Below are 26162 nucleotides of genomic sequence, written 5' to 3'. Positions count from 1 at the left end.
GTCTATATTCAAATTAGAATATTGCTGAACGAACCTTATTCTATCAATTCACTAGCAACTGATGTGACTTGGTGATATCACTAGTCCCAATTAAACTTATTGGCTGCATTCTAATGAACTAAACTTAACCCCCTCATCGCTTCTCTATTATCCTTTACCTCATCTCCGAGACTCCTCTGCTCCATGCTGTAGGGGCCCGGAAGAAAGCAGTCCACACATAAGGGGAGCTCTGCTTGGAGTAAGCTACAACTGGAGCCTCCCAACAACATTTGGCGCTGTGAGCAGGAGGCAGGCGTTAGTGCTCTGCTTGTCACCTACTGGCAAACGAGATGATTCTTTTCAGGGACCGCTACAGCATGGAGGGCGCAGAGGATAGACACCAAAAGTGATCTCTATCCTAGCACTGTCCAGCGTGAGGGACAAAGATCAAAAGACCAACTTAGCTCAGCAGCCACCAGAACAAGATTTTTTCGTTGTTTTGCTGTATAAATAGGGCTTAAGTGTAACACATAGTCTAATCTTAACCGCTATGACAAGCGACATCGCTTAGGGGCAATATGACTTTATAGACTCTCTGCTCAGACCCATACCTGCTCTCTAGCATCTCGCTGAGCGGCTTGAGCCGCAGAGACTTGGTTCTTAAGCTCTTGCAGACACTCCTGGGCGGTGTTCAACTCCTGGCCCCGCCCCCTTGCAGTTTTCTGCGCTGCCTCTTCTTCGGAGCGTAAACGTGCTAAAGATTCCTCCAGGCGCTTGGACTGGCGATAGAAGAGTTGTGAATGGGTGAACCCAGGCAGGTGGGGTGCAGGGTTACTGACCATGACTTGTATGTACTCTGTAATATAACTAGATACATGCATTATACCAGAATAAGCGGCTTAGGGACACTCTCACCTCCAGGGTCTGAGCCTGGATTTTCCTCTGTGTTTGTTGCAGAGCACTCTTCGTGAGCTCTAACTGAGCACTGCTGTCTCTGGCCTCCTCCTGGGCAGTCTGCCATCTCCTCTCCAGCTGTGAGTAACTGCTCTGCAAACTCTGGAGTGCCCGATCCCTCTCTGCCAGCTGTAAGAGGGCAGACACTATCAGCGGCCGAGCGCCCCCTGGTGGTGGTAGCCAGCACTGTCCTGCCCATACTCACCAGCCGGTCTGAGTGCTTCACTCTGAGGCTCAGCTCCTCCACCTCCCTCTGCAGAGTGGTCTCCCGCTCCTTGGCCCGGTGATGCTGCTTCTGCAGCTCCTCGTGTCGTATCTGCTGCTGCTCCAGCTCTGATCTGAGAGACTGCTGAGTCAGGCTTTGTTCCTGGAGCTAAAATACAGCAGTATCGTTATAGGTGCTTCGTCCCTATAAATAAGGCTACCACATTACTCACACACATCCTGGACCAAGCCTTTCTGGGACTTGTAGTTCCCCAGCAGCTAGAGAGCCTCAGGCCGCCTAAGCCTGTCCTGCACCGCGTGTTACCTGTTGCTGCAGGGCCCTTTGCTGCTCCAGATCACTAGTCTGCTCCAGCTGCAGTTTGCTGAGTGAATGCTGCAGTTTCAGGGCCTCCTGTGAAGACGACTGATGTCTCTTTTTTGCCTCGTTAAGCTCTGATTTCAGGCGCTCCATTAGGGTCCTGCTCTTAGAGAGACAGAGGAGATTAGATGGAGATCAGACGACATTCAGATGACCAGGGGTAGCAGACTAGTACATTACCTGCACTGCTCCACTTCTTCATCGCTGGTAGCCGCTCGCTCCCGCAGGGTGCGGACTTCACTCTCCATCTTGCGCGAATGCTGCTCCTGTCGTATGACTTCCGCCACACGTTCGCTCAGCTGCTCCTGTGTGCTCTGCAGGGCACTTTCTACTAGAAGAGTCTTTTCCTCTTGTCCCGCCAGGGCCTGCACTGATCACAGGAACATAAAGTATTATTACAAGTCTCCAACAACGCTTCCAACTAGCCGACGTCTCCTTGCCCCGTGCAATTATCCTATACCCAGCCCGTGTCTCTTATAACCCGAGTGCTACGTACCTGCTTGTTGGTGGAGTTTGTACGTCTCTTGCAGCTCTCTCTTCAGCTCCTGCATTTCTGCCTTTAGTGCAGTGTTCTCTCGCTCTCTCTGATCGCACTCGTTCTGTGCATTCTGCAGTCTCCTCTCCATACCGCGGGCAGCCTCCAGGTGGCGCTCTATCTCCTGATTGAGCGACTTCAGAGAGCTGCGAGCTTGGAGAAGATCGGCCTCCGACTGACGCAGGAGAGCATCACGTTTCAGGATGGCCTGCAGCACGGGGGAAATGTACATATATAAATTATATAGAGAACGCCTCTCTGTGTGTGGGTGGCATTGGACATTGAGTAAAAACGCAATATTTCAGGATGTTTGTCATACAGGATATAATGGAAATTGTCAGCCGACCAACTGTAATTTTCTTGCCCATGTTCCATGACCGTTATGAATGCAGTAATGGATGGGTAGTAAAATAATCTGTGTATGTACATATTACAGAGTGATTAATCACCAGCATTCTGCTCGCTCACATTAATATGTATAGATTTATTTATAGAGCATTAAAACCTTGTACTCGTATACAGAATGCAATGAACAAACGTCAATCCCAGTCCACAGCTGCTGGTGACCTATACCATGTAGATCAGGACTGGCAGAGACTATGGCGGGATGACGATGGCATCTCGCCCTGTGTGCAATCATTATCTGCCTAACTGCGCCGCAGAGGTTCCGACAGTTCAGCCTGAGTGCCAAACAGTGGATGGGTCAGAGCTGGGTAACACGTGTCTGGCTGTGTCCTGTGAGTAGCCATGTTTAGCCCGCACACAGCACGCAGCTGATTGGTTGAACCTGCATTTGCTGCCTGTAGGAGATGGACAGACAGCTTCACTATGAAACCAATATGGAAATAATAACATTAATTCCATTGCCAGTTTCTATGTGCATCAGACTATTACCATTGAGCTGTTGTAACTAAAGCAAGGATCTGATTGGTTGCTGTGCACTGTGTTCAGGTTATTTGGCTGTGTGATTATTACCCGCGGTCTATCCACCTCTCACCTGCTCCTTCTGGGTGGTGATCTTGCTGCTGTCTCTCGCTTCCTCCTGCAGCTTCTGGATCTGCTGCTGTTGCTCGGAGACCAGATGTTTGTGCTCCTGAACCTGCGCTTCTGTGTTCCGGCGTAAGCTACACACCTCCAGCTCCAGCCGTTCGATGTCTGGGAGGAGTGTACACAATGAGACCCGTATACTGGTTCTATAACCCACCTCTATACAACGCCGGCCTGGGCTCACCTTTCACAGTGCTGTTTCTCTGCTCTCTTTCCTTCGCTAAATCCAGTTTTACTTCCAGGAGAAGCGCCTGATTCCGTTCCGTCTCCTGCATCTGTTTCCTGACTTCTTCCTCCGAGTGGCTCAGTTCCTGCACGTAGTGATGTAATGTTAACACGCAAAGGGAACAGATGTCACTGTGGCTCTCCCAGGGGTCGTGAAACTACAAGTACCAGCATGCTCTGCCAGCTGATAGGCCTGGTCTACAGTGTAATAAGGAAACTTCTTACTGACCTGTGTTAGCTGGCGGACGAGCCGTTCCAGCTCCCCGTAGCTGCTGTCGCTGCATCTGTGCGTTGCTTTATAGGTGGAGAAGTCTGTCTGCAGTTTAACCAGATCCTCCTCCAGCTCCAGCACCTGGGACAGGACAGAAAGAGACATGGTCAGGTCCACAGCTGATGGGATATTATGTGCTCTGACAAACATGAAGCCAACGTCTGAGCTAACTAAGGGCGGACAGATGATTGTATGCAGACGGCACATCTCGGTTTCCCAGTCCATACACCAACCAGCAGTGCAGAGTTACTAGATACACCAGGCCACGTGAGCATGATTAGATAATCACTACAGCCACGTACAACGTCCTTTAATTGTAGAGACGCAGATGAGCTGCTTGCAGAAACTCCTACACGTTGGAAACCCAATGAGTGTTTCATTCATTTCCTACCGCACATCTTTAGATCTTATAATGTAAGTGACCAGACCAGCACTGACAGCTGAGAAACCTGCATCACTTCATGAGCTCACTCGCACTAACCTCTCCATGCTGCTGCTCCACAATCCTGAGTGAGGCAGAATAATACGTGTTGTATAAACGTGGATGTGTCTACCAGTGTGCTGTCCTTGGAGGAATCTCAGGAAGATTTATCGAACCCTTGGAAAAGGGCAGGCGTTGCCCATAGCAACCACTAAGATTCTAGTTATTTGAATGTACTAGATAAATAACTAGAATCGGATTGGTTGCTATGGGCAACAGCTCCACTTTTCCTTTTTAGGCAGTCTGGTAAATTTACCCTAAGAGTCTTAAGTTTGCAATAAAAAGAAAGAAGATCTGCTGTCAGATGACACTGTGGCAGTGTCTGTGCCCTCACCTGGTTCTGCAGTCTCGCTGCGTGCTCTCGCACAGACTGAAGGATCTCATCGCTCTGTTGTGACTGCTCCCGGCTGGAACTCAAGTCCGTCTGTGTCGCTTGCAGTTCATGCGTCAGCTGATCGATGACGTCCTCACAGTTCTCCAGCTCAGAACATTTCCCCTCCAGCTCCTGCTGCAGAACCAGGAGCTCCCCCCGCAGAGCCGAGAGACGAGCGTCGCGCTCCGACACCTGCGGACGTGGAATTATTAGTCATGTGATCCACAATCCTGGATAGTGCTGTAAGCGTATAGCCAGCTCAATGCGTGGCATAACTGGGCGGCCATCAGAGGGCACAGCATGCAGACAGTGGTAATCTGTGCCAGGACTGTATGACAGGCTTCAGTCATACTTTATAGCCGGCTCCTGATTGGTGAATGGTCAGAACCAGAGTGGTGGAAGGTTTCCACAAACTGACCAGTGAATGGCTGATACCATTCGCCAATCAGATTGCACATAGCTGTCTATCTTCACCTCCAGCACCCAGTCAGGCCGCACGGGACAGCAGGAGGGGTAAGGAATTCATTTGGTCACCACCAAAGATCTGAGATCTGCACTTTATCACCAAGAGAGATTAGAGGGGGCTGCATTGTAAAGCTACTAGAGATCTGAGAGATGCTTTGTAGTATGGTCACCATAGGTTAGGGGGTCTGTATAGTAAAGCCAAGTATGTGTGACCACACAATGTAACCAAAAACGTAACAGAGCGTAAAATACAGCAGCAATTAATGTACAGTGTATATATATATTCTATTTGTGTAGCTGTGTACTCACTTCTTGTTTCATCTCTCGTACGTCATCCTCCATCTGCCTCAGACTGGCCTCCTGTTCCCCCACGCGGCTCACACAGGCCTGGTACTTGCTGCGGTAAAGCTCCATGCTGCTGTTGGACGAGCTGCATAGACTCTCCGCGCTCACTGCGCGCTCCTCCGCGTCCCACAGATGTTTCTGCAGCTTCTGCACTTCCTCGTCCCGCTGCCGCAGCTCCACGTCCCGCTGTGACACCTAGGACAAGGCCAGACGTTAGTACATCACGCCAGGGCCCTCTGCTCAGATCCTAGGCTCAACTCCCTGTGATCCTGGACACTATCTCCATGGTCACAGAAGCAGTGGCTGAAATTCTCTGAATATAACTGAGTAAAAATTGCATTTGATATGTAAAAATGAATTGCTATATAAGTAGTAGTAATGGGGAGGTCCAGTTTTGGACAAGTCCCCTCATTTTGCTCAACATCCTGGCCTATGTAAGAAAATAGGAGGGGTCAAAGTTCCCTAAAACTACTGTATTTCTCCTATTTACTCCAGGGGGTGGGGCAGAAAGAGGGGTGTTGTACTAAACTGGACACACCCTATAATGTTGTGGCACAATGTGAGTTTCCAATGCAATCTATGCTTGTACAAATAAGCATTAAACAGTAAAGTAAAATCATAGCCGTTGCCATGTCAACGGAACTCTTCCTGCGGCCAAAGATTTGTCTCCGTTCTCTTATTCTGCTGAGTGAAGTTCAGAAGTGCGTGCGTTTATTCCTCTGTTCTGATATTATCCAATTAAGGTTTGGTGGGGACTATACAGACGTGTTACCTGCTCCTCAAGCTGCAGCTGTAAATGCTGAGCCAGGGTGAGGTCCTGCGAGAGTCTCTCCGCCTTCACCCGGTAGTGCTGCAGTTCCAGCTCCAGCTCCTTGTGTCTACTGGTTACAGAGTCCAGTTTCTCCTGAAGCCGCAGAGAATCGCTTCTCAAGCACTCGGTATCTACCTGGTGGGTGAGTCTCAGGGATGAGAGCTGCTGCTGGAGCCTCTGCACCTGTCATCGGGAAGATGGACCTTACTAACCACACAACATGTTCTCCCAGTTGCCGGTATTAGTTTCCTCCATCTCTCACCTCAGCCAGTTTGTCCTCGTTCTCTTGTTGCAGCCGCTGGAGAAGGTTTTCATTTTCAAAGGCTGTTTTTTCACGTTCTGAGCAGATCTCCTGGAGACTTTGGACATCGCTCTGCAGGTTTTTGAGCTTTGAACGAGCGTTGCTCAGCTCCTCAACGCGTTCCGCAAGCTGCAAAATGCAAATCAAGGCTAATTATAGACTGCATCTATACAGTCAGTAGTTGGCAAAGCCAGTGATGGCTGCATAGTTAGTGTGTTTAGATAAAAGTGTAAAACAAAAATTTAAACAGCATAATTCGGAGTTATATCGGAGTTACACAGGGGAAGAACATTCTGCCTATTAACACAGCTTCACAAGAACTACAGTCAGTATTCACCTGAAACTCCATATTCTACCTCTGATGTTTTCAACTCACCCTGGCTACAAGCTACATGCAACATGAGGACTGTTTTGGACTCTGATCTCATTTTCCTCTCATCTCATGAAAGTTTGTTTTATTTATCAGTTTGTTTTCAATGCAAAATCCACTCTGTTTAATCTGCCTGCTCAACCACTCCCTACCCATGCTACAGTTGTTTCAGTCCCCTTTCTCAGCACTGTGTACTTCAATTCTATTTAAGCTTTGTCTCCCTTTACAAGTAGGAAGAAATTATACTGTCTTTCAACCAATCTCCTCTCTCATGAGTCTGCAAAATCTCAGCTACTCAATTACCTGCTCTTTATTACTCTCCATTCAACACTTCCACCCACTCCCCCACATGGCTCCCCACATCATTACTTTATACTATCCAGACATCCAGGAATACACAACATTTGCTGCAGCCTAGCTCTGCACTACTTATCTGATTACACTGGACATTGCAATTAGGCAATTCCTTTAATTCCTCATTTTTGCTATTTGACTCATAGTCCCAATGCTTGCCAAAATATTTTTCTTTATCTCTTTTCATGGCATTATCTTTAGGACTATATCATCCCTCGCCCATCCTGCAACACACACCTCTGTCCATATTGCCCCTTCATTACTTCACTCGCCTCTAGTGAACACTCACTAACTCTTTTGATATTTAAATTCAATAACTTTAACAGCCTCACCCTGTCGCCAGAAGCTAAAAGGACAGACATCTTACAATCATCTTTCCTACCTTTCTTCCTCCCTGCTTCTATTAGCTGGTGATATATCACCTAATCCAGGTCCCCCTCACTTCTCCCACACACATATATCTAAACACTACAGAAATCTGGCAAACCTCAAACACATAACCTGTCTCCCCTCTCTTCCAAAGTCCTTTTAATGTGCTCTTTGGAATGCACGCTCTGTTTGTAACAAACTTACCTCCATACATGATCTCTTCCTCTCATACAACCTCAACCTTCTGGCAATAACAGAAACATGGCTCACGCATTCAGACACTGCCTCACCTGCAGCACTTTCACATGGTGATCTCCATTTCACCCACACCCCCAGACCAGGAGGCAGACAAGGAGGGGGGGTTGGACTACTTCTCTCCCCACAGTGCACATTCACAGTTCTACCAAGTGTCCCTTCACTCACATTCACATCTTTTGAAGTACATGCTGTTAGGATTTTTAACCCATTCTCTATGCGTGTTGCTGTCATCTATCGCCCCCCTGGTCCACACCAACAATTTCTTGAACACTTCTCTGCATGGCTCCCTCACTTCTTATCTACTGATATCCCCACCATCATCATGGGTGATTTCAACATCCCTATTTCTAATCCACGTTCCAATGCTGCTTCCAAACTACTCTCTCTAACCTCCTCACTTGACCTCTCCCAGTGGATTGAATCATCTACTCATCAGGATGGCCACTGCCTTGATCTTGTTTTCTCTAGACTATGCTCAGTTTCTAATTTCCTTAACACTCTTTTCCCCCTCTCGGATCATCACCTTATTAGCTACTCGCTCACTCTCAGTTCTTTACCCTCCCTAGTGTCAAACTCTTCCAAGCCTCCTCGTACCCGCAGGAATATCAAAGCTATTGATTTTCAACAGTTTTCCACCTCTCTCCAACACCTTCTCTCCCCAATTTCTACATTCTCCTCCCCTGATCGGCCAGTACCCCATTTTCATCAAACCCTAGCAACTGCCCTGGATCAAGTGGCTCCAGCGACACTACATACTTCGCGTAGAATTCATTGCCAACCGTGGCACACTACAGTAACACGAACTCTACAAAAACTCTTGTAAAGCAGAACGTCACTGGCGTAAATCTCGTGCCTCTAATGATTTCATCACATATACTGATATCTACCACTCCTACAGAAATGCTCTGGACACTGCGAAACAAGCATACTTACGATCTCTCATCTATGCTCAGGCTTCTAATCCCAAACGCCTCTAACACATTTAACTCTCTTCTGAATCCTCCCGCCCCAAATCCTCCAACTAACATCAGTGCACAGGATCTTGCTTCCTATTTCAAGGACGAAATTGATAAGATCAGGCTTGAAATGGTATCTCCCTTGACAAGCAATCTGCTCAATTCCTTTGTAGCACCCTCTGACACTCTCTCTTCATTTGATCCCACAAATGAAGAGGAAGTTTCTACTCTCTTCTCATCTTCCTACTCTACCTCCTGTCCTCTTGATCCCATTCCCTCACAAATTGGTAGGTCCCTGTCTCCTGTGCTCATTCCCCCTCTAACTAAAATCTGTAATCTATCTCTTTCTACTGGTATTTTTCCATCTATATTCAAACATGCAGTGATTACTCCCATTTTAAAAAAACAGAATTCTGACCCTAACTCTCTCATAAATTACCGCCCCATCTCCCAGCTCCCATGTCCCTCCAAGCTTCTTGAGAGAATTGCCTACACCCGCCTCACACACTTTCTTACAGCAAACAACCTATTGGATCCTCTTCAGTCAGGCTTTCGCTCTCAACACTCCACAGAGACTGCGCTGACCAAGGTTGTCAATGATTTGATCGCAGCAAAAAATAATAACCAATACTCTCTTCTAATTCTCCTGGATCTCTCTGCTGCATTTGACACTGTTGACCACTCTCTCCTCATACAAACACTACAATCCCTAGGTCTTGAAGGAACTGTCCTATCCTGGTTCTCATCCTACCTATCTAATCACTCTAAGTGTTAATTTCTCTGGATCCACCTCTGCTCCCCCTTCCTTTATGAGTTGGAGTACCGCAAGGCTCAGTCCTAGGTCCTCTGCTATTCTCTATCTACACCGCTTCTCTTGGAAAACTAATAAGCTCCTTTGGATTTCAGTATCATCTCTATGCGGATGATACACAAATCTATCTATCATCTCCTGATCTTTCACCATCTGTGTTGTCTCGCGTTACTGACTGTCTTTCTGCCATTTCATCTTGGATGTCTTCTCGCCAACTCAAACTTTCAAAAACTGAATTAATAATATTCCCACCCAAGAACAGAAGCTTCCTGCCTGACATTTCTATTTCTGTCGATAACATGACCATAAATCCCACCACGCAAGCTCGTTGCCTAGGTGTAATCCTTGATTCACAACTGTCGTTTATTCCCCACATCAACTCTATGTCTAAATCATGTTACATACATCTAAAGAACATTTCCAGAATACGCACATATCTGACACAAGACACAGCAAAAACATTAATTCATGCACTCATCATCTCCCGCATCGACTATTGCAATTCCCTCCTTACTGGTCTTCCCAAAGTCAGACTTGAACCCCTACAATCTATTTTGCACGCAGCGGCTAGACTGATTTTCCTTACAAACCGTTATGCCTCTGCTGAGCCACTCTGTCAGCCTCTACATTGGCTGCCTGTATTTCAACGAATCCAATATAAAATTCTTCTAACATACAAGGCCATCAACAAAATTGCACCGACATACATTTCCTCACTTGTCTCGAAATATCTCCCTACTCGACACCTCCGTTCTGCACAAGATCTGCGTCTCTCCTCCACTCTCATCACATCCTCCCATTCTCGGTTACAGGATTTTTTCCGGGCTGCACCCACTTTGTGGAATTCCCTCCCACGCACAGTAAGACTTTCCTCTAGTCTTCAAACCTTCAAGCGTTCACTGAAAACCCAGCTCTTCAGACAAGGTTATCATATTCCTCAACCATCATCTTAATTTCCCTAGATTACCCTATTACCACCCTCTACACAGCTAATGCAGGACAACAACCCTCTGACCAACATTGCAACACACACACACACACACACACACACCAGTACTTTTACCTTTGCAGTCTGGCTGGTCCATTGTGCAATATGATGTAGCACATGTCCTTGTGTTTCTAACTCCCATTGTCCTATAGATTGTAAGCCTGCGAGCAGGGTTCTCTCACCTCTCTGTCTGTATGTATTACCCAGTATTGTCTTATCAATGTTTGTTCCCAATTGTAAAGTGCTACGGAATTTGCTGGCGCTATATAAATAAATGTTGATGGCACTGTACGATATTGTACAGGAATCCAGATTTTTACCATTTTACCTGGTTGGGGTATTGAGACTATAAAGCTTATCACAAACAACAGAGTTTTCACAAAGTAGACTCACTAGTCTGTAAGCCATGTGGCGGTAACCACATGATAGAACTATCAGCTGTATGCTATTCTACTGGATGTATACACCAGTTCTTTGGAGACTGTGCTATCTGCAAAAGTACAATAAAATACCATACAAAGAAGCGAATAGCATCGCGCCACCCTGCAGCAGGTGATAATTAGAAATGGTAGAACTCTTGTTTGGCATCACATAATAAAACCTTCATGATAAAATATGGGTGTAGCCTGTGTTATAAAATTGTACATTTTGTATAAAGTCATTGTCCTGCACGATGTCCCTTTTAATAGTCAATTTTAACCAACGCAAGTAGATCCCACCCAGTCCCGGTACATACCTCGCTCCGCGCTTGCTGCAGCTCCTGCTCTCTAGCGATCAGATCTGTGCGGAGAGTCATGATCACCTGATCCCGGCTGGAGACCTGGAGGTATAATACAAACAGGACGTGGAGGGTAAATTGTAGAGTCCTTGAGTCACTGAAGATAGGTAAACGGAGAATGCGACAGAACCAGAACGTGAAGAGATTGAACAGAAGGACAGACACATCCAGTGAATTATACAACAAACTGCTTCTATCCTATGACCTCTTTCTGGGCAGCTTTGTGCTTTTCACTAATGATCCCCAGGTCACACTCTAGTTTCTCCACGTGGCTGGTCAGCTGTGTAACCTCTTTCTCTTTCACGCTCCGCGCCTCCGTCACAGCTGATAATTCGTCTTGCTGCTGCTCCACCGACGTCTGGCACTGAGATAACTGTTCAGAAGAAAACACAACATGTGGAAGACCAGCTATACACACTGTACTATGGTTGTGTAACTTCCTTATCCCACCTCAAAGTTCTGGGCATACATGTCCATCGTTACTGAGTGATTCCCATGTCATCCTGTTAACATGAGAAGTCCTGCTCGTAACGCCAAATGTACCTGAGTTCTGCAGGACTCATGCTGTTCTCTTAGTGTGGTTAACTCCTGCTGGAGGGTTCCAATAGTCATCTCTCTGTTCTGGACCTAGGGGCACAGAGAAAGATGAAAAAGTTTTTATATAAAATGTATTCTGTGCCTATATTAGAACACGTTACTGATTAGATGTACACTGCACCTGTGTGTCTGCTTCTTTGTTACACTCTTCCTTCTCCTGTTTAGCAGTCTGCAAAGCATCTTGGGAGCTTTGTAGCTGTTCCTTAAATGATTGCATTTCTGTCTCTTTCCTGGTGACATCAAGCCGCAAAGACTCTGCCTGATGAAGAGCCTCACTTAGTCGCTGTTCACTCTGCGATAACTGAGAATACAAAAACAAACATGATTAAATCAGAAGCCAAGGGAGAGACTGGATCCAAAGAAGAGAGAACAGGGTACCTGCAGACAGCAGGACAATGGTAGTGGAGACCAGTGAAAGACCGGTGGCATCAGAGATGGAAGGAAGCACATAGATCTGAGGCAGATGACCGGAACTCCAAGGGCAAGTTGCAGAGATAAGAGGATGTCCAAGTAGAAGATCAGGAGCAGAAAATAGTGCAGAGCACAGGGGGAAACTGGCATAAGGAGGAGACCAGCAGCAAAAATGAGAGAAGGCTGCAGGAGGAGAAGACCAAGAGAGGAGATGACAAGAGGTCCAAGCCACAGAAAGTGCAGTCCAGGGGAACGCTGGCAGCAGAGATGAGAAGGGACACAAGGGGAGGACCAGTGGCAGCAAAGATTCTCACCTTGGTGGCAGAAAGCAGAAGAGAGCACAGGTTCAGACAGATGTTAGATCATAACCCAACTTGAGACAAGCAGTGGAGAGAACAGGGAGGAGGAGGCACAGCCAAAGGGAAGACGGCAGCAGAGGAAGGGTAGCAGAGTCATGCAAGACCAAAGAGAAAAAAGAACAAAAAGTGAAACCAAATGACAACATTATTTTCCACCTACCGCTTCCTGAAGCTGGTGGACCTTGCTTTTGAGGGAGTCTCTTTCGTCCTGGATCACTGTAATCTTCTCACATGCAGTCTCTTGTTCAGACTCACAGGTTTCAAGCTGGGCTTGCAGTCTCTCTGTGGCTCTAGTCTGTGTCTGCATCTACAAGAGTCACATGAGGTTGGGATGACATTTGTACATGGTTACAGATAACGGCTGGCTGCAGTTTGGTCAGATGTACAACTACTTCCCAGTACCCAGTGCATCTTACCTTCTGCTCTATATCCTCCTTCTGGATCTTCAGTTCTTGTATCTCTCTCTGCAGTCTGAGAACGGTCTCTGACAATGAGGACTTCTCAGAGTGACACAACGAGAGCTCTTCCTGAAGACTGCTCTGTGTGGACTCCAACTGCTGGACCTGGGAAAGAAATGATGCAAGTATGGAACGACTGTCAGTCCTTAGGCTCTAGAATCCAGTATTGCTTAAGTGTTTATGTTCCAAACACCTGTACAGGGGCTGCATCCAATCAAAAGATGATTTATTGTAGAACATTTTTATTTTTTTTCAGGAAAACCAAAGAAGGATTTTCAAGGCTTCACCCTTCCAGATCACTGCTCTATATTCTCACCTTATCTTCAGCGTGCTGCAGCTGCCTCCTTAGAGTCTGCACCTCTCTATGCAGACGGTCCACCTGCTGCTCTTTCTGGGTTAACTTAAAAAAAAATCATTATGTGGCATGAATATAGTTATTGGCTTTTCACGTTCTAAGTCGGAGAAAACGCTCTTCTATGTGTGTTTGTGTACGGACCTTGTTAGCAGTCAAACTGTTGTGCTCGCTTAACGCCAGGCCCTGAGTCTCCAGCTCCGCATGCAGCGCGCCAGTCTCCTGTTCTAGCTGCTGACTATGTTCCTGGAGTCGTAAACGTTCCTCTTGCAGTTCCTGCAGTGACTGTTCTTGATTCAGCAACTGTGAAGAAATAGTGGCCATGAGAGACCCACTGAAGGATTATAGAGAGGGAAGACCCTTTACGTGTGTAGTGGGGCTGATTAGGAAATGGTGATATTCAAAATGTTGGCATCGATGTAAACAAATTAAAATAGCAATATGGGTAAAACAACAACAGTCAAATGTAAAAACTGCACGTTCCCCACCCAAACAGATTAACCAACCCTGGTGCTAGCAAAATCAGGGGAACAATAAGTGTGGGGTCCCCCCTGATATTACTACAACCAGCACCAAGCTTTGCCAGCCTGTGCTGGTGGCACTATAGCAGGGGAACCTGCCATAATGCCAAACCAGCCCCAGGCTGGTCAGCACGGGGCTGGATTCCGTAGGGATATGGGGTCCATAAAAACCCCCCACCCTAGGTTTAACCAGCCCAGTACTGATAGCACTAGGGCTCTTCCCACCCCCTGAGGCAGTGGCTATCTGGTAATAGTAATTGTTTCAGTTATAAAACAAAAATTGTCCCTGGTGCACTAAATATTATATGTCGACATTTTGACTGCATCCGTATGTAGATTAAGATAATTTATGAGGGTGAGGAAACCGCAACAAATTATTAATCTCACATATATAAACCTGTCCCCAACTCGTAAATAAACATACATTTATCTTGCAGTATGACGTAGAGAGATCCCCGACATCTGTCAGTCTGTGTGCACTTTATAAACCCTACGTACATGACATGTGACAGTAATCAGGCCACGCCCCATCGCCGTAAGGACAATCATGATGGAATTCAACAAATGACTACAATGGACAGGGATAGACTGATTAGACAATGCTGTGTATATGTTTACTTCTTGGAGATTCAATTAACAACTATATATAAAAGGTTTACATACATACGTACTAACAAAACAGACCCAATCGACGACCAGCGTAACAGTGTATTTAAGAATAGCAACGTAGAGAACAGTGTGAATACCTGAGTGCATGACAGTGTGTGTATTTTATAATGGTTCATACGAGCATGCGATTCAGATATAGTTTAGATTGAACGCTTCTAAACAGAGCCTTCTCTATGTCGGTATATTTAGGGAGTAGACATTCTCTATAACTCTAGGAGAGGATCCGGCGCTAACCTGCTCTCGAGCTCGGTGAAGACTCTCCAGAGTGCTCCGATGTTCCCTCTGCAGCTCTCCGTTCCTCCTCTCCTGCTCCAAGACGCGATCTTGCAGCTCTACCGCCTCTCTCTGGCAGCTGCTGTATCTCCCTCGCAGCGACGTTGCCTCGGCATGTGTCCCCTGCAGCTCTTCCTGCATCGCACTCAGCTGCAAGAGAGGGCACCCACCAGTGTGGTCAGAAACAGTCTACATCGTGTGGAGCAGGTAAAACCCTCCCCTGTAGTACATATCGCCTCTAAAAGCCCAGTTTATTTATTGATCCATTTATTTTGGAAGCAGGATGAACATTTACAAATATATGGCAGCATCCAAGGAACAAATTAGAAACTATATTCCTGAACTACAGAGTTGGTTTAACAAACATGAAATGCAAAATAGATCAACTCAACTGACGTATTCAGATCTCTTTTGGGGACACTAAGCACAAAACATTTTCTGTGATTAATTGTACCTAGAACAAATTCTAGTGCAGTGTTGGCTAACCTGTGACACTCCAGGTGTTGTGAAACTACAAGTCCCAGCATACCCTTCCAGCAATGCTGCTATATATTGGCAAAGCATGCTGGGACTTGTAGTTTCACAACACCTGGAGTATCACAGGTTAGCCAACACTGTGCTAGGGCGTGTTATTCCTCTGTGCAGCCTACGGGTAGAATTAGAAAAATAATTCGGACCTGTCATTTATCTAGAATGTACTAGAACAGCGGTTCACAAAGTGTGCGCCGCGGCGCTGTCACAGGGGTGCAGCGATCTCCCTCCAAAAAAGAAGAAGAAGAAAGAAAGATTTAAAAAAAAAAAAAAAAAGTACCCATCCAGTGCCGGATCCTCCTTGCTGTTCTCACTGACCGCCGGGTGTGACGTCATCACGTCCGGCAGTGTCAGTGAAGAGCGGCAGAGAGGACATCAGGACAGAAGACGGCGGAACATGAAGAAAGAAGGTAAGTGCAGGAACAGAGAGAGACGCTGAAGGAGGGGGACAGAGAGAGGCTGAAGGTGGGGAAGAGAGAGACGCAGAGAGAGCCGCTGAAGGAGGGGGACAGAGACACAGAGAGAGAGCCGCTGAAGGAGGGGGACAGAGACACAGAGAGAGAGCCGCTGAAGGAGGGGGACAGAGAGAGAGCCGCTGAAGGAGGGGGACAGAGAGAGAGCCGCTGAAGGAGGGGGACAGAGAGAGAGCCGCTGAAGGAGGGGGGACAGAGAGAGAGCCGCTGAAGGAGGGGGGACACAGGGTGTGAGCTGGCAAAGAGGGGGACACAGAGTGATGGTGAAGGGGTCTAAATACATGTTACGTCATTTTGACCCAACTACTCAAAAAACGGGACTACCCGGTAATTATTTTTGCTTAGGGGTGCCTTGGAAAAATTATGGTGACCCTAAGGGTGCCTCGAACTGAGAAAGTTTGGGAACCACTGTACTAGAAGATAAAAAAAAGATAGCTAGAATCTGATTGGTTGTTACGGGTAATACCTCCATGTTTCCTTTTAGGAGGTTTGATAAATATACCCCTATGTGTCTGCTACGTCTTCCCCTGCTCCTTGTTATACTTTGGGGAATGGCTACGTCTGGAGAAATCCAAAATACATCAAACCCCCCTTAATGTCTAGTGACTTGTACAAGGTGCACTGACCGTGAACTTGGCGTCCTGCATCTCCGCTCTCATTCTCTGAACCAACGTCAGATGTTCCCGCTCAGATCTCTCAGCTCTGGAGAGTCTGTCCTCTAGATCCTGTCTCTGGTGTGGATCCCAGTCCGACTCTGCGGGTTCCGCTCGCTGCGTGTACAAAAACTCCTCCCTCAGTTTATCTATCTGCAGGAAAAGCATCAGCTGTCAGCACCGGGGGAATGTCATCATATATACACCTGTGGTCCACGCAGCGTCCGCTCCTCACCTCCGCTTCCTGCTTCTGCTGCCGGACCCTCAGAGAGAAGTTCTCCTCCTCCAGCTGCGACAGATGCAGGTTACATTCAGAGAGCTGAAGAAAGGACACAGACAATGTCAGTATGTTACTGGAGTGTGGGAGGAAACCCACGCAAACACGGGGAGAACATACAAACTCCAAACTGCTTTTATTGTCCAGGTCACGTGTTGTAAACCTCTATGTATTGATGAACGTGATTCCTTTATGAGATCTAGTTCTGCTTTGTTCAGGTTAAAGTCAGATTTTATAAAATAATCTCTTTTTTTTACTGCTGTGTTCTAGCTCCTGATTCCTACTGTGTGATCCTCATCTCCTGAGTTAATGTTGGTGTAGTGTCGGTGTATATCATGCTGTCACATTTATACAGCATCTGAAGCTTCTGATCAACAACCGTATACACACAGAGCGGTCAGAAATTGGGAATCAAGTCGTTAGAATTCTAATTTACTATAATTCATTAGAAGAGTCAGTATAACCCTCTTTCTAAGTCACAGATACGGATTGTTCCTTTGTGATGAGAGTGACATTGTAACACTGGTGTAAAGATCCAATTGATGGTCTACTGCCCCTCCAATATTTTACATTAGTGGGAGGGGGGAGGTTGGTCACAGTGGACGTTAGGGGAAAAGTGGTAAAGATTGGGATGTGGTCAAAAGTGCCCTAATTTGTCATAAGGATGGTTGGCGGGTGTGCTCAGACGCCGATGTTACCTGACGATGGGCCTCGTCTCTCTGGGCGGACGTGGTCTTCAGGTCCTTATACAGCTGTTGTATTCGGCCATGTCTCTGCTCCAACTCCTCCTGTCTCTCCTTCAGCTCCCGCTGGAGTCTGTACAGCTGCTGCTCCTGGGCATCCAGCTACACAAAGCAAGTGCAGTATCAGTGAGGCACCAGCAGGGGGCATGTGTCAGAGGAATGGGGGGAAAGGTTTATCAGTGGACACCTTACCTCGGAGGTGAGGACATCTCGGCTGTTTTGTAGCGAGAGGATTTCTTTCTGAGCTGCCCTCAGTTCCGTATCTCTACGATCCAACTAACGGAGGAGCCAGGATGAGAGTAAACAGCCGCTTATTACCAAGGAGCAATTACGGATATTTAACCGCACAATATAAACGAGATAAGAACGTTCTGTTATACAGACTCCCCCAGATAACGTATGAGGGAATCCTGACATCTAGCAGTGTTCGGCCATCCAGGAAAGCTCTGCACTCGGTAACAGAACAAAATAAGTCATGTGACTGAAGTGGGATGGGCCTGTTTGTGGGGTACATACGAGAATGGACTTGGGCAAACACAGACGCCAATTACACCTTAAAATAGCCTCCAACAGGGGACATAACATGAGCCCAGTACGGCCTCCGCTTATATGTGCATCTGCAAAACTAGTCAGTCTGTCTCAAGGTCACATGTTAGTCAGCGACTAACATCTGGTGCTACACACACAATAATCTTCTCATATCCAACACACATTAATCTTCCTGTTGGTCTACACATAGCTGACATGTTATATTGTGCATCATTTATATTTATACAAAGACTTAAGAATGGCATATTTGTTATGGTTTGTATGGATAATATTTTTGCAGAGAAGCTGCTAAGGGTTAGTCCAGGCAATCACTACAATACAGACCTTATTTTGTCTCCTTCATGTTACGCAGTGTATGTAATAGGTGTCTGCGTGGTTAGGGGTCATTGTTAGCTAGTATGGAGTAGGTCACGCAGGGTTTATATACAGGTTCTGCTTCCTGTTTGCACGGCATTGTGGGTATGTTCTAATAAACAGCCAGCGTGGATATTAGTATAGAGAAGTTATTGCTGCATTGTGTACAGCACAGGCTGTACATATACGTACTGAGCAAAAGTGATGACAGTAATACCGCACTGCTGTGCAGGACTCTGGAACTACAGGCAACAGTTTAAATCCAATACAACAGATGGGCAGACATTACACTTCATATTTTATTTTTTGCACATTGCTCTACCCTAAGGTCCAAAACCCAATAATATCCCTTTAGCATTATGGTGCCTGAAATCACAATAAATTATTGTTTGCACTTTATGCCCCACCTAACCTTCACACACACCTCCGCTTTCAGGAGCCCATTGCTTTTGGATACAGAGGAGAGTGAATCTACAGTCCGGCCTTCAGGGGGGACCCTGGCAACCTGGGGGGGTATAAGATTAAAATACACACTATAGATGACTTCGGATACACTGCAGCAATACAGAGATATGTAGCTATATGAACAATCAAGCTTCACCATATAAAGACCAGAGAATTCATGTACCAACACCCCATAGGGGGAGGGGCGCTCACCGCTTGGCTCAGAGACTTGACCTGGTTCTCCAAATGGTGCTTCTCTTGTAGATGGATTACCGCCTTCGAGTCCTTGAGGGAGATCTCCTGGTGTAGCTCCGTGATGGTGTCCTGCAGTTCCTGTAGCCGAGCGTCTTTCTCCAGGACCTGCCAGGAGAATACAGACATCAGAGGGAGGAAATGGGACATGAGTTATCCAGGAGAGTTTCAGCTTCAACCAACATCATGCATTGAAAATGAGTCATGTGACACTCGTGGTGCTTATTACACCAATCACTCGTCAGACAAGTGACTGTCACCTGCAAGGACTAACGGGACGGGGGTCCTAGGATTTCTGTCTGTAGAAACAGGTGGGATAATTACTGACCCAGCCAAATAGATTAACTCAGCTGTGCGTGATTAAAGAAATCCTAAAAACATGAACTGGTGATGGCCCTTGAGGACTGGTTTGCCCATCACTGGTATAGCGGAACACAAGGAGGGCCGGGGGGGGGGCATATGAACTACACCTAATCTGGTCCCACCCTAATCCCCCAATTCCTGACCAACGTCTGCAGACACCGTCAGACCGCACTTTAGCTGTTGATCGGGACTGTTGGTCGTTTTGGGCACAGACAGCGACTTGTGGCCAGTTTAGTCTAAACCGACCCGTCAGAATTGTAGAGTTCAACTCTTATCAGTATTTACCATTCATTCTGTAAATGTTGTTGGGAGTCTTCTTATCGCCGAGTAGGACTAAATTAATGCATGTAATATGACTGTTTCCAGCACAGAGAATGCCTAAAATACCTATCCGTTATATCAAATCTAACCATATACAAATTATCCATTGTAACATTAAATAATATATCTCGTAAAATATCCCATGTGTCAACTGTGCATGTTTGACCTTAGGACATTGTTCTCTGCCACCATATATTTCAGAGAGATGATCCTGTAGTATCCATAGGCTGAAAGACAGGAAGTTTGTTGTGCATAGGAATGAAACCTTCCCCCACAAGTACAGATTTATATGTCCACCATCTTGATACGCTACGGAAACAGATCTGTGGATATAAGGCAGCATGTATTTTAGATTAAGCGAGGTTGCTGGTTCATTTGAAATTCCAAAGATCTGCATGGATTGATTGTACAGTGTATATATAACCCTTGCTTACCAGGTATATTTTCTGTACAAGAGGACATTAATATGTACTAATTCCACGGTGTGTTATTCTCTTTATAATTCCGCTCTATACACCACTGTCTCGGTGAGGTCACTAATGTCTGACTAATTGATTGGCTTATGAATATTGGTTCAGCTTACAAAATGGCAGCCACCACTGTGAACAGCAGTCACAGTTTAACAATTTCACATTTAATGGGTGTGTAAATCCACCTTTATATCATGTTAGGCTATTTATATGAAAATTATTATTAACATTTTCTGCAAGAGTCATATTTTTATATATAATCTGTTCTGGGCCCTGTTTCCACTTTCCTGTCATATAGACACATTTTTATTTCATGTTTGGTAGACAGGGTAGTTTTCTGTGAGAATGACGGGCGGCCCAGTCCCCAGAAAGGTGGGGGAAACAGGGACAACCTTGAGAGAGCTAAAGACAGGGATAAATGGGTGTTTTCAGTACAGCAGCATTATACGGGCACCTCAGCAGCACAGACTATAGATAACATATCACAGCCTGTAACCGGGCCAAGTTCTGGCAGCCGCTAATGACTTAGAGGACACTATGAGTGATCTGCATTGGGAGCCATAGGCAACAGCTTGCCATTAGACCCGGGCTCACTAATGTACTCGGAGTCCATTACTCAGTCATCCATCAAACGGCCGCAGTCCGTCATGATAGATTCCAGTGCTCTGTGATCTGTAAGGTGCTGCCAGGCAGATGCATTAGAAGTCTGGAGTTGGGAGGACAGTGCGGGGTGAGAACATGGGAGTAACTGCCAGTAAATCTTCTCCCAGCTGCTGCCTGTGAAGGCAGAGGATTAATGTAGAGGGACAGAAATAGTGTTCACTGTGAGACGGTGATTCCTAGATAACTGTCTGCACCTCGTGGCATTCTCACCACCCCCCCCCCCCCCCTCCTACCTACCTTATACACCCTCCTCCTACCTACCTTATACACCCCCCTCCCTCCTCCTACCTACCTTATACAGCCCCCCACCTCCTCCTGCCCACCTTATACACCCCCCCACCTCCTCCTGCCCACCTTATACACCCCCCCACCTCCTCCTGCCCACCTTATACACCCACCTCCTCCTGCCCACCTTATACACACCCCACCTCCTCCTGCCTCCCTTATACACCCCCCACCTCCTCCTGCCTACCTTATACACCCCCCCACCTCCTCCTGCCTACCTTATACACCCCCCCACCTACTCCCGCCCACCTTATACACCCCCTCCCACCTACCTTATACACCTCCTCCCACCCACCTTATACACCCCCCACCTCCTCCCACCCACCTTATACAACCCCCACCTTCTCCCACCCACCTTATACAACCCCCACCTTCTCCCACCCACCTTATACAACCCCCACCTTCTCCCACCCACCTTATACAACCCCCACCTTATCCCCACATTCCTGGTCAGTGTAGGCAACAATTTAGGATATAGCAGATTATTTTTACAGCAGCCCACTTTGAGAGCCATCATCATGGCAGCCTCCAGTTAGCAAAGTAGACATGGTAAATTGAATGCAAGTTAGTATAAAAATACAAGTGCAAACCCAAAAAAAAGTGCACAAGTGTGCGGCAAACTTCAGGCTCTCCTCAAAAGAGGATGGGCCCCTCTATCCACGACCCCAGAGACCAAAAGGGCCTTTCTGGGGGTCAAAAGACACTTGCCCCCTCCTGAGTCCTGGGATCCACCAAGGCTTCACCCTCGCTCAGAAACATGCCCATCCCAAAGGGGTATTTAGGTGGGTGGGAACATCGGGGTCATCCTCCTAGATCATCAGGGAATTACATCACTTTTACACGGAAATTTATGAGAAGTTTTATTGCAGGTTTAGCTAAAGGTATTATTTATCACACCTGCCCCCAGACGTGTTCAGCTGTGGGGGGGGGCTTGACCGACCCCCTTGTTGTTTGTGATACAACTGCCCCGTACCCTTATACTGAGACCACTACAGGAGCTTGCGGGGTCTGATAGACAGACAGTGACCTGATTAGACGGCTGTGGTATTTGGCTGTATTCTTACTTGGTGTTTGGAAATCTCTTCTATATTGTCAATACAAGGGGAAGATTTGTGTAAATCTCCTCCCCCAAGTGATGAAAACCTCTTTAGCTCCTCCCCCAGCTACCATGGCAGGGGACATCTTTTTTTCTTTTTCAAATATACAATGTTGAAAATCAATGTTTTTTTTTAAGTCATTACAATGTCAGGTACTGACCTGTAATCAATATTACACAGAAATCTCTAATCCTAAAGTAACTATAAACATATTCAGTTGGTGGTAATACAGCATTGTAAGCAGGGACAGAACCTCTGAACACGCTCTGTGCAGCCTTCTGACTGATGTCCACCTACTATCACTACCACCACCTCCGTCATTACCTGTAACACCTACAGAGCTCAATGTGCACATAACAATGTTCAGGTAAAAAGGAATGTATGTGCAAAGGCAAAGTGGGTGTTGCCCATAGCAGCCAATCAGATTCTAGCTGTCATTTTGTAGACTGTACTAAATAAATGATAACTAGAATCTGATTGGTTGCTATGGGCATCTCCTACACCTTTCCTTTATAGGAGGGTTAATAAATCTACCCCTTAATGTCTTTTTAAGACAGCAAATAATGGGTCTAAGACAGATAAAATGTAAATGGTAAAACATAATGATCCTCTTATTTAGGGCTGTTCTGCCATTATATAATACACGGATAATGTCATGGAACACGCAATACTCTATAAACAGGCCCCGCCCATTACTCGGACATGACTCATCATATATATTATATACACACACACACACACACACACACACACACACACACACACACACACACACACACACACACATATATATATATATATATATATATATATATATATATATATATCTATCTATTTTACACACACCTCTACATACACACCCCCCCTATACACACACACATTTACACACAGAGTCAGATATATCTGTATATACAACGCAGTGGTACATGACGTGCAGCGCTCCTCACAGTGTACACACAATCCTACCTCTATGTGGCTCAGCTCCTGGCTGTGGATAACGTCTCTCAGTTGACTGTGCAGCTGTTGTATAAGAAGCTCCTTATTTGCCACCACTTCCCTCAGCTCCACCGGCTCCTGCTCGGCCCCTCTACACAGACACAAATGAGAGAATTATGTGCCCAGCAGGTCTCAGATGCCATCATTCCTCCCGGGACAGAATGTCTCGCTCCTGCCCCCTCTCACCCCTGCTTATTGCCGTCACCTGGGCAGAAGTCACCCATGCATGGATGCTGAAGGTGTTTTCATTATCGTTTAATTCATTTGCACAAAGTTTACCACATCCGGGGCAAAAAAAATAATAATTGGGAACAGAACATTATCTGTGTACTCGACTTGATGTCTTTAATGTGGCAAAATACTGACTTAACCCCTCTTTGCCAGGATCTGTCAGCAAAGGGTTAACGATGTTTTGGAGAAGAGAGTAAGGTGCAGAATGGCAGGGAAATGCCAGCACTTTTTTCTAGCAATTTTTGTGTTTTTCGGATTAACAAAAAAAAACCTGCCCACATCACGTTAGGCTGCGGAGGCAGAGGAGCTGGTCCTGTTTTGTTAGTTTGTCACTTTGTGTTTATACAATAAAAGCCTGGCCCATTGTTTTGCATTCTCTTTGCTGTTGATTTAAAAGTGAAGATGCATGTAAAAAAAAAAAAACAAAGAAAAACAAAAAAGGCAAAAAAACTAACAAAAAAAAACAAAAACAGAGAAAGATAGTGGGGATGAAAGGACGAGAAAGCGGAAAATAAATAGATAAAAATATAAAATAGAGAAAAGTCAGATTAGCAGAGATCAACCCTTGGTCGTTATAGAGACGATAATCCAACTCTAATATTCCCGAAGCCAATCAGCTAATTATATTACGGATCTGACAGCCAAGCAGATCTATTCCAAATACTGTAAAAAAAAAAAATATTTCCTCACAAAAGAGAAAAATTATTATTGCAATTCAACTTTTATTACCTAGTGTGAAATTCAATAAAATTGAAGTTTGCAATTTATTTTGTTACAAAAAAAAATAAAAAAATACATCTTGTTATTCTAGGTATTATTTTGTTATTATTTTGTTATGATGTACTTATGCTGCGTTGTGTTTAATATGTTCATGTGCAGCAAATTCTTACCAATTTAAAAAAACAAAAAAAACAAAAACCACACAAAGAAGAAAACAGGTTTAGGGTATGTGTACACTTTTTAACCCGCAAAAAAACACTCGCTTAAATGCATATTTTTGGACCCACTTATTGGGCATTTTGGTAAAAACAAAAATAGTGTTTAAATGAATATGCGTTTTGTTTTTGATGTTTGCAATTTGTTTTTATTTATTTATTTAAGTTGAAAACAAAATTGAAAATACATGTGTTTTTACATCTGTCCTCAGGTTCATTGTTAAAACAAAAATAATAAAAAAAAAAAATTAGTGTGTATTGTTATTGCTTTCAAACATTATCTGTTTATTTGGGGCTGTATTTTTAAAATAGGCGACAAATAAATATAATAAAAAAATAAATAAAAATAATGGATGAAAGAAGCAGAAAATAAATTTACACGGGCCTTTAGGATAGCTTGCGGATTGTTGCGGAACTACAAGAGCATGCTGGCACTTGTAGTGCAACAGTGAATGGCAAAACTGACTATATATTTCCCACAAGTAAAATAAAAACTACATTATCTAAATAAATCCAGCACATTTAATTTTACACAGCATTAAAAATATATTTTTACAATTTGTTTAAAATAAATTTGTCAACTAGAGATTGCAATATTTTTCGTCATGCTTCCAAGGTTGAATCGAGTGGGGTTCTTTTTCCCCCCATAAAATCTACGTGCTTGTTTTATTTTGATGCGTTTTCTACTGTTCATAATTAACACCACCATATGAAAATCAGGCCAGTTGCAATCTCATTTCACGTCAATGGGCGATGAGTTAAATGAGATGTGACCATCTGTACCGGCAAGTAGAGCTCGGAGAGAATTTGCCCTGTACTCTGGGCTACCAATGCATGGCTTCCGTAGGCATCTCGTAGAAGACAGAGGGTAGCAGGCAAGGAGACAGAACCAGGGAGGAAGACTGAGGCTACATACAAGAAAATCCATATATACAGACATACATGTAAAAAAAAAAAAACACACACACATACAAGGACGCAGGTTGTACATGAGCCGTCAAACAGTCTTGCAGCCAAAATCGCTGAGATAAAAAAAAACAAAAAAAAAAACCAAGACTTCCAGACTACTCATAAATTATACAGCTCATCTGCATATTCAAGGCAGGAGACATTATGCAAATGTGGGATGATTTGCACACTGTATTCTTTTCCTGCTACAGCAGAGATTTAGCTTTTCAGGAGAGGAGAGAACAGGACAGCTAGACATGGTGATGATGGCATCCCTTGCCCTACAATCTCTGTTCCCAGACAGAGAGGTCCTCACTAAACAAACAGCCCCCCTCCCTGAAGAACAGCCTCCAAACAAAGCCTGTATTTGCATGGCTAATTGCGCTGTTAATTAACCATTTCAGTGCTGGAGAGGCTGCCTCTGACGGAGAGAGAAACCTTCAAGGCCTCTTCGCAATGGATATTTGGGCAGCGTGCGAGGTTTAGCAAAGCGGGCACGGTCCCTTTATCCATCCAGAACGTGCCAACACACATACTAGTTGTGATCAGGAATCCTGGGGTTTGGGGAAATCGGAATTGGGAACGGTTTATATGTGCGACCATTAAGGGGGGGGGGGTTTGTGCTATAGCTCAGATTTGATAATTATTTCATCTGACGACGCGTTCTGTCACCGGGGATTAGT

General features: G+C 45.4%; 1 protein-coding gene across 2 annotated transcripts in view; it reads right to left on the bottom strand.

Annotated features, from left to right (window-relative positions):
* Positions 1–26162, bottom strand: part of PMFBP1 (polyamine modulated factor 1 binding protein 1) — a 96086-nt gene that overhangs the window by 6473 nt on the left and 63451 nt on the right. For both annotated transcript variants that reach the window (XM_075189121.1, XM_075189122.1), the window contains 29 exons: positions 23336–23456; positions 19132–19278; positions 18899–18979; positions 17764–17847; positions 17527–17673; positions 16787–16870; positions 16525–16704; positions 14856–15044; positions 13576–13734; positions 13396–13479; positions 13038–13184; positions 12782–12928; positions 11973–12152; positions 11798–11881; positions 11460–11627; positions 11213–11296; positions 6332–6499; positions 6031–6252; positions 5223–5453; positions 4410–4640; positions 3553–3675; positions 3283–3409; positions 3049–3206; positions 2013–2259; positions 1697–1886; positions 1463–1616; positions 1139–1306; positions 895–1062; positions 591–758 (listed from right to left, as the gene is read on the bottom strand). In XM_075189121.1, coding sequence (XP_075045222.1) covers positions 591–758; positions 895–1062; positions 1139–1306; positions 1463–1616; positions 1697–1886; positions 2013–2259; positions 3049–3206; positions 3283–3409; positions 3553–3675; positions 4410–4640; positions 5223–5453; positions 6031–6252; positions 6332–6499; positions 11213–11296; positions 11460–11627; positions 11798–11881; positions 11973–12152; positions 12782–12928; positions 13038–13184; positions 13396–13479; positions 13576–13734; positions 14856–15044; positions 16525–16704; positions 16787–16870; positions 17527–17673; positions 17764–17847; positions 18899–18979; positions 19132–19278; positions 23336–23456 — 4441 coding nt within the window. The remainder of the gene's footprint in view (positions 1–590; positions 759–894; positions 1063–1138; positions 1307–1462; positions 1617–1696; positions 1887–2012; positions 2260–3048; positions 3207–3282; positions 3410–3552; positions 3676–4409; positions 4641–5222; positions 5454–6030; positions 6253–6331; positions 6500–11212; positions 11297–11459; positions 11628–11797; positions 11882–11972; positions 12153–12781; positions 12929–13037; positions 13185–13395; positions 13480–13575; positions 13735–14855; positions 15045–16524; positions 16705–16786; positions 16871–17526; positions 17674–17763; positions 17848–18898; positions 18980–19131; positions 19279–23335; positions 23457–26162) is intronic.

Source organism: Mixophyes fleayi, chromosome 10 (assembly GCF_038048845.1).
Source record: "Mixophyes fleayi isolate aMixFle1 chromosome 10, aMixFle1.hap1, whole genome shotgun sequence".
Classification (NCBI taxonomy): domain Eukaryota; kingdom Metazoa; phylum Chordata; class Amphibia; order Anura; family Limnodynastidae; genus Mixophyes; species Mixophyes fleayi.
Note: the sequence above shows the minus strand (reverse complement) of the source record. Positions and strands in the feature narration are given on the sequence as shown.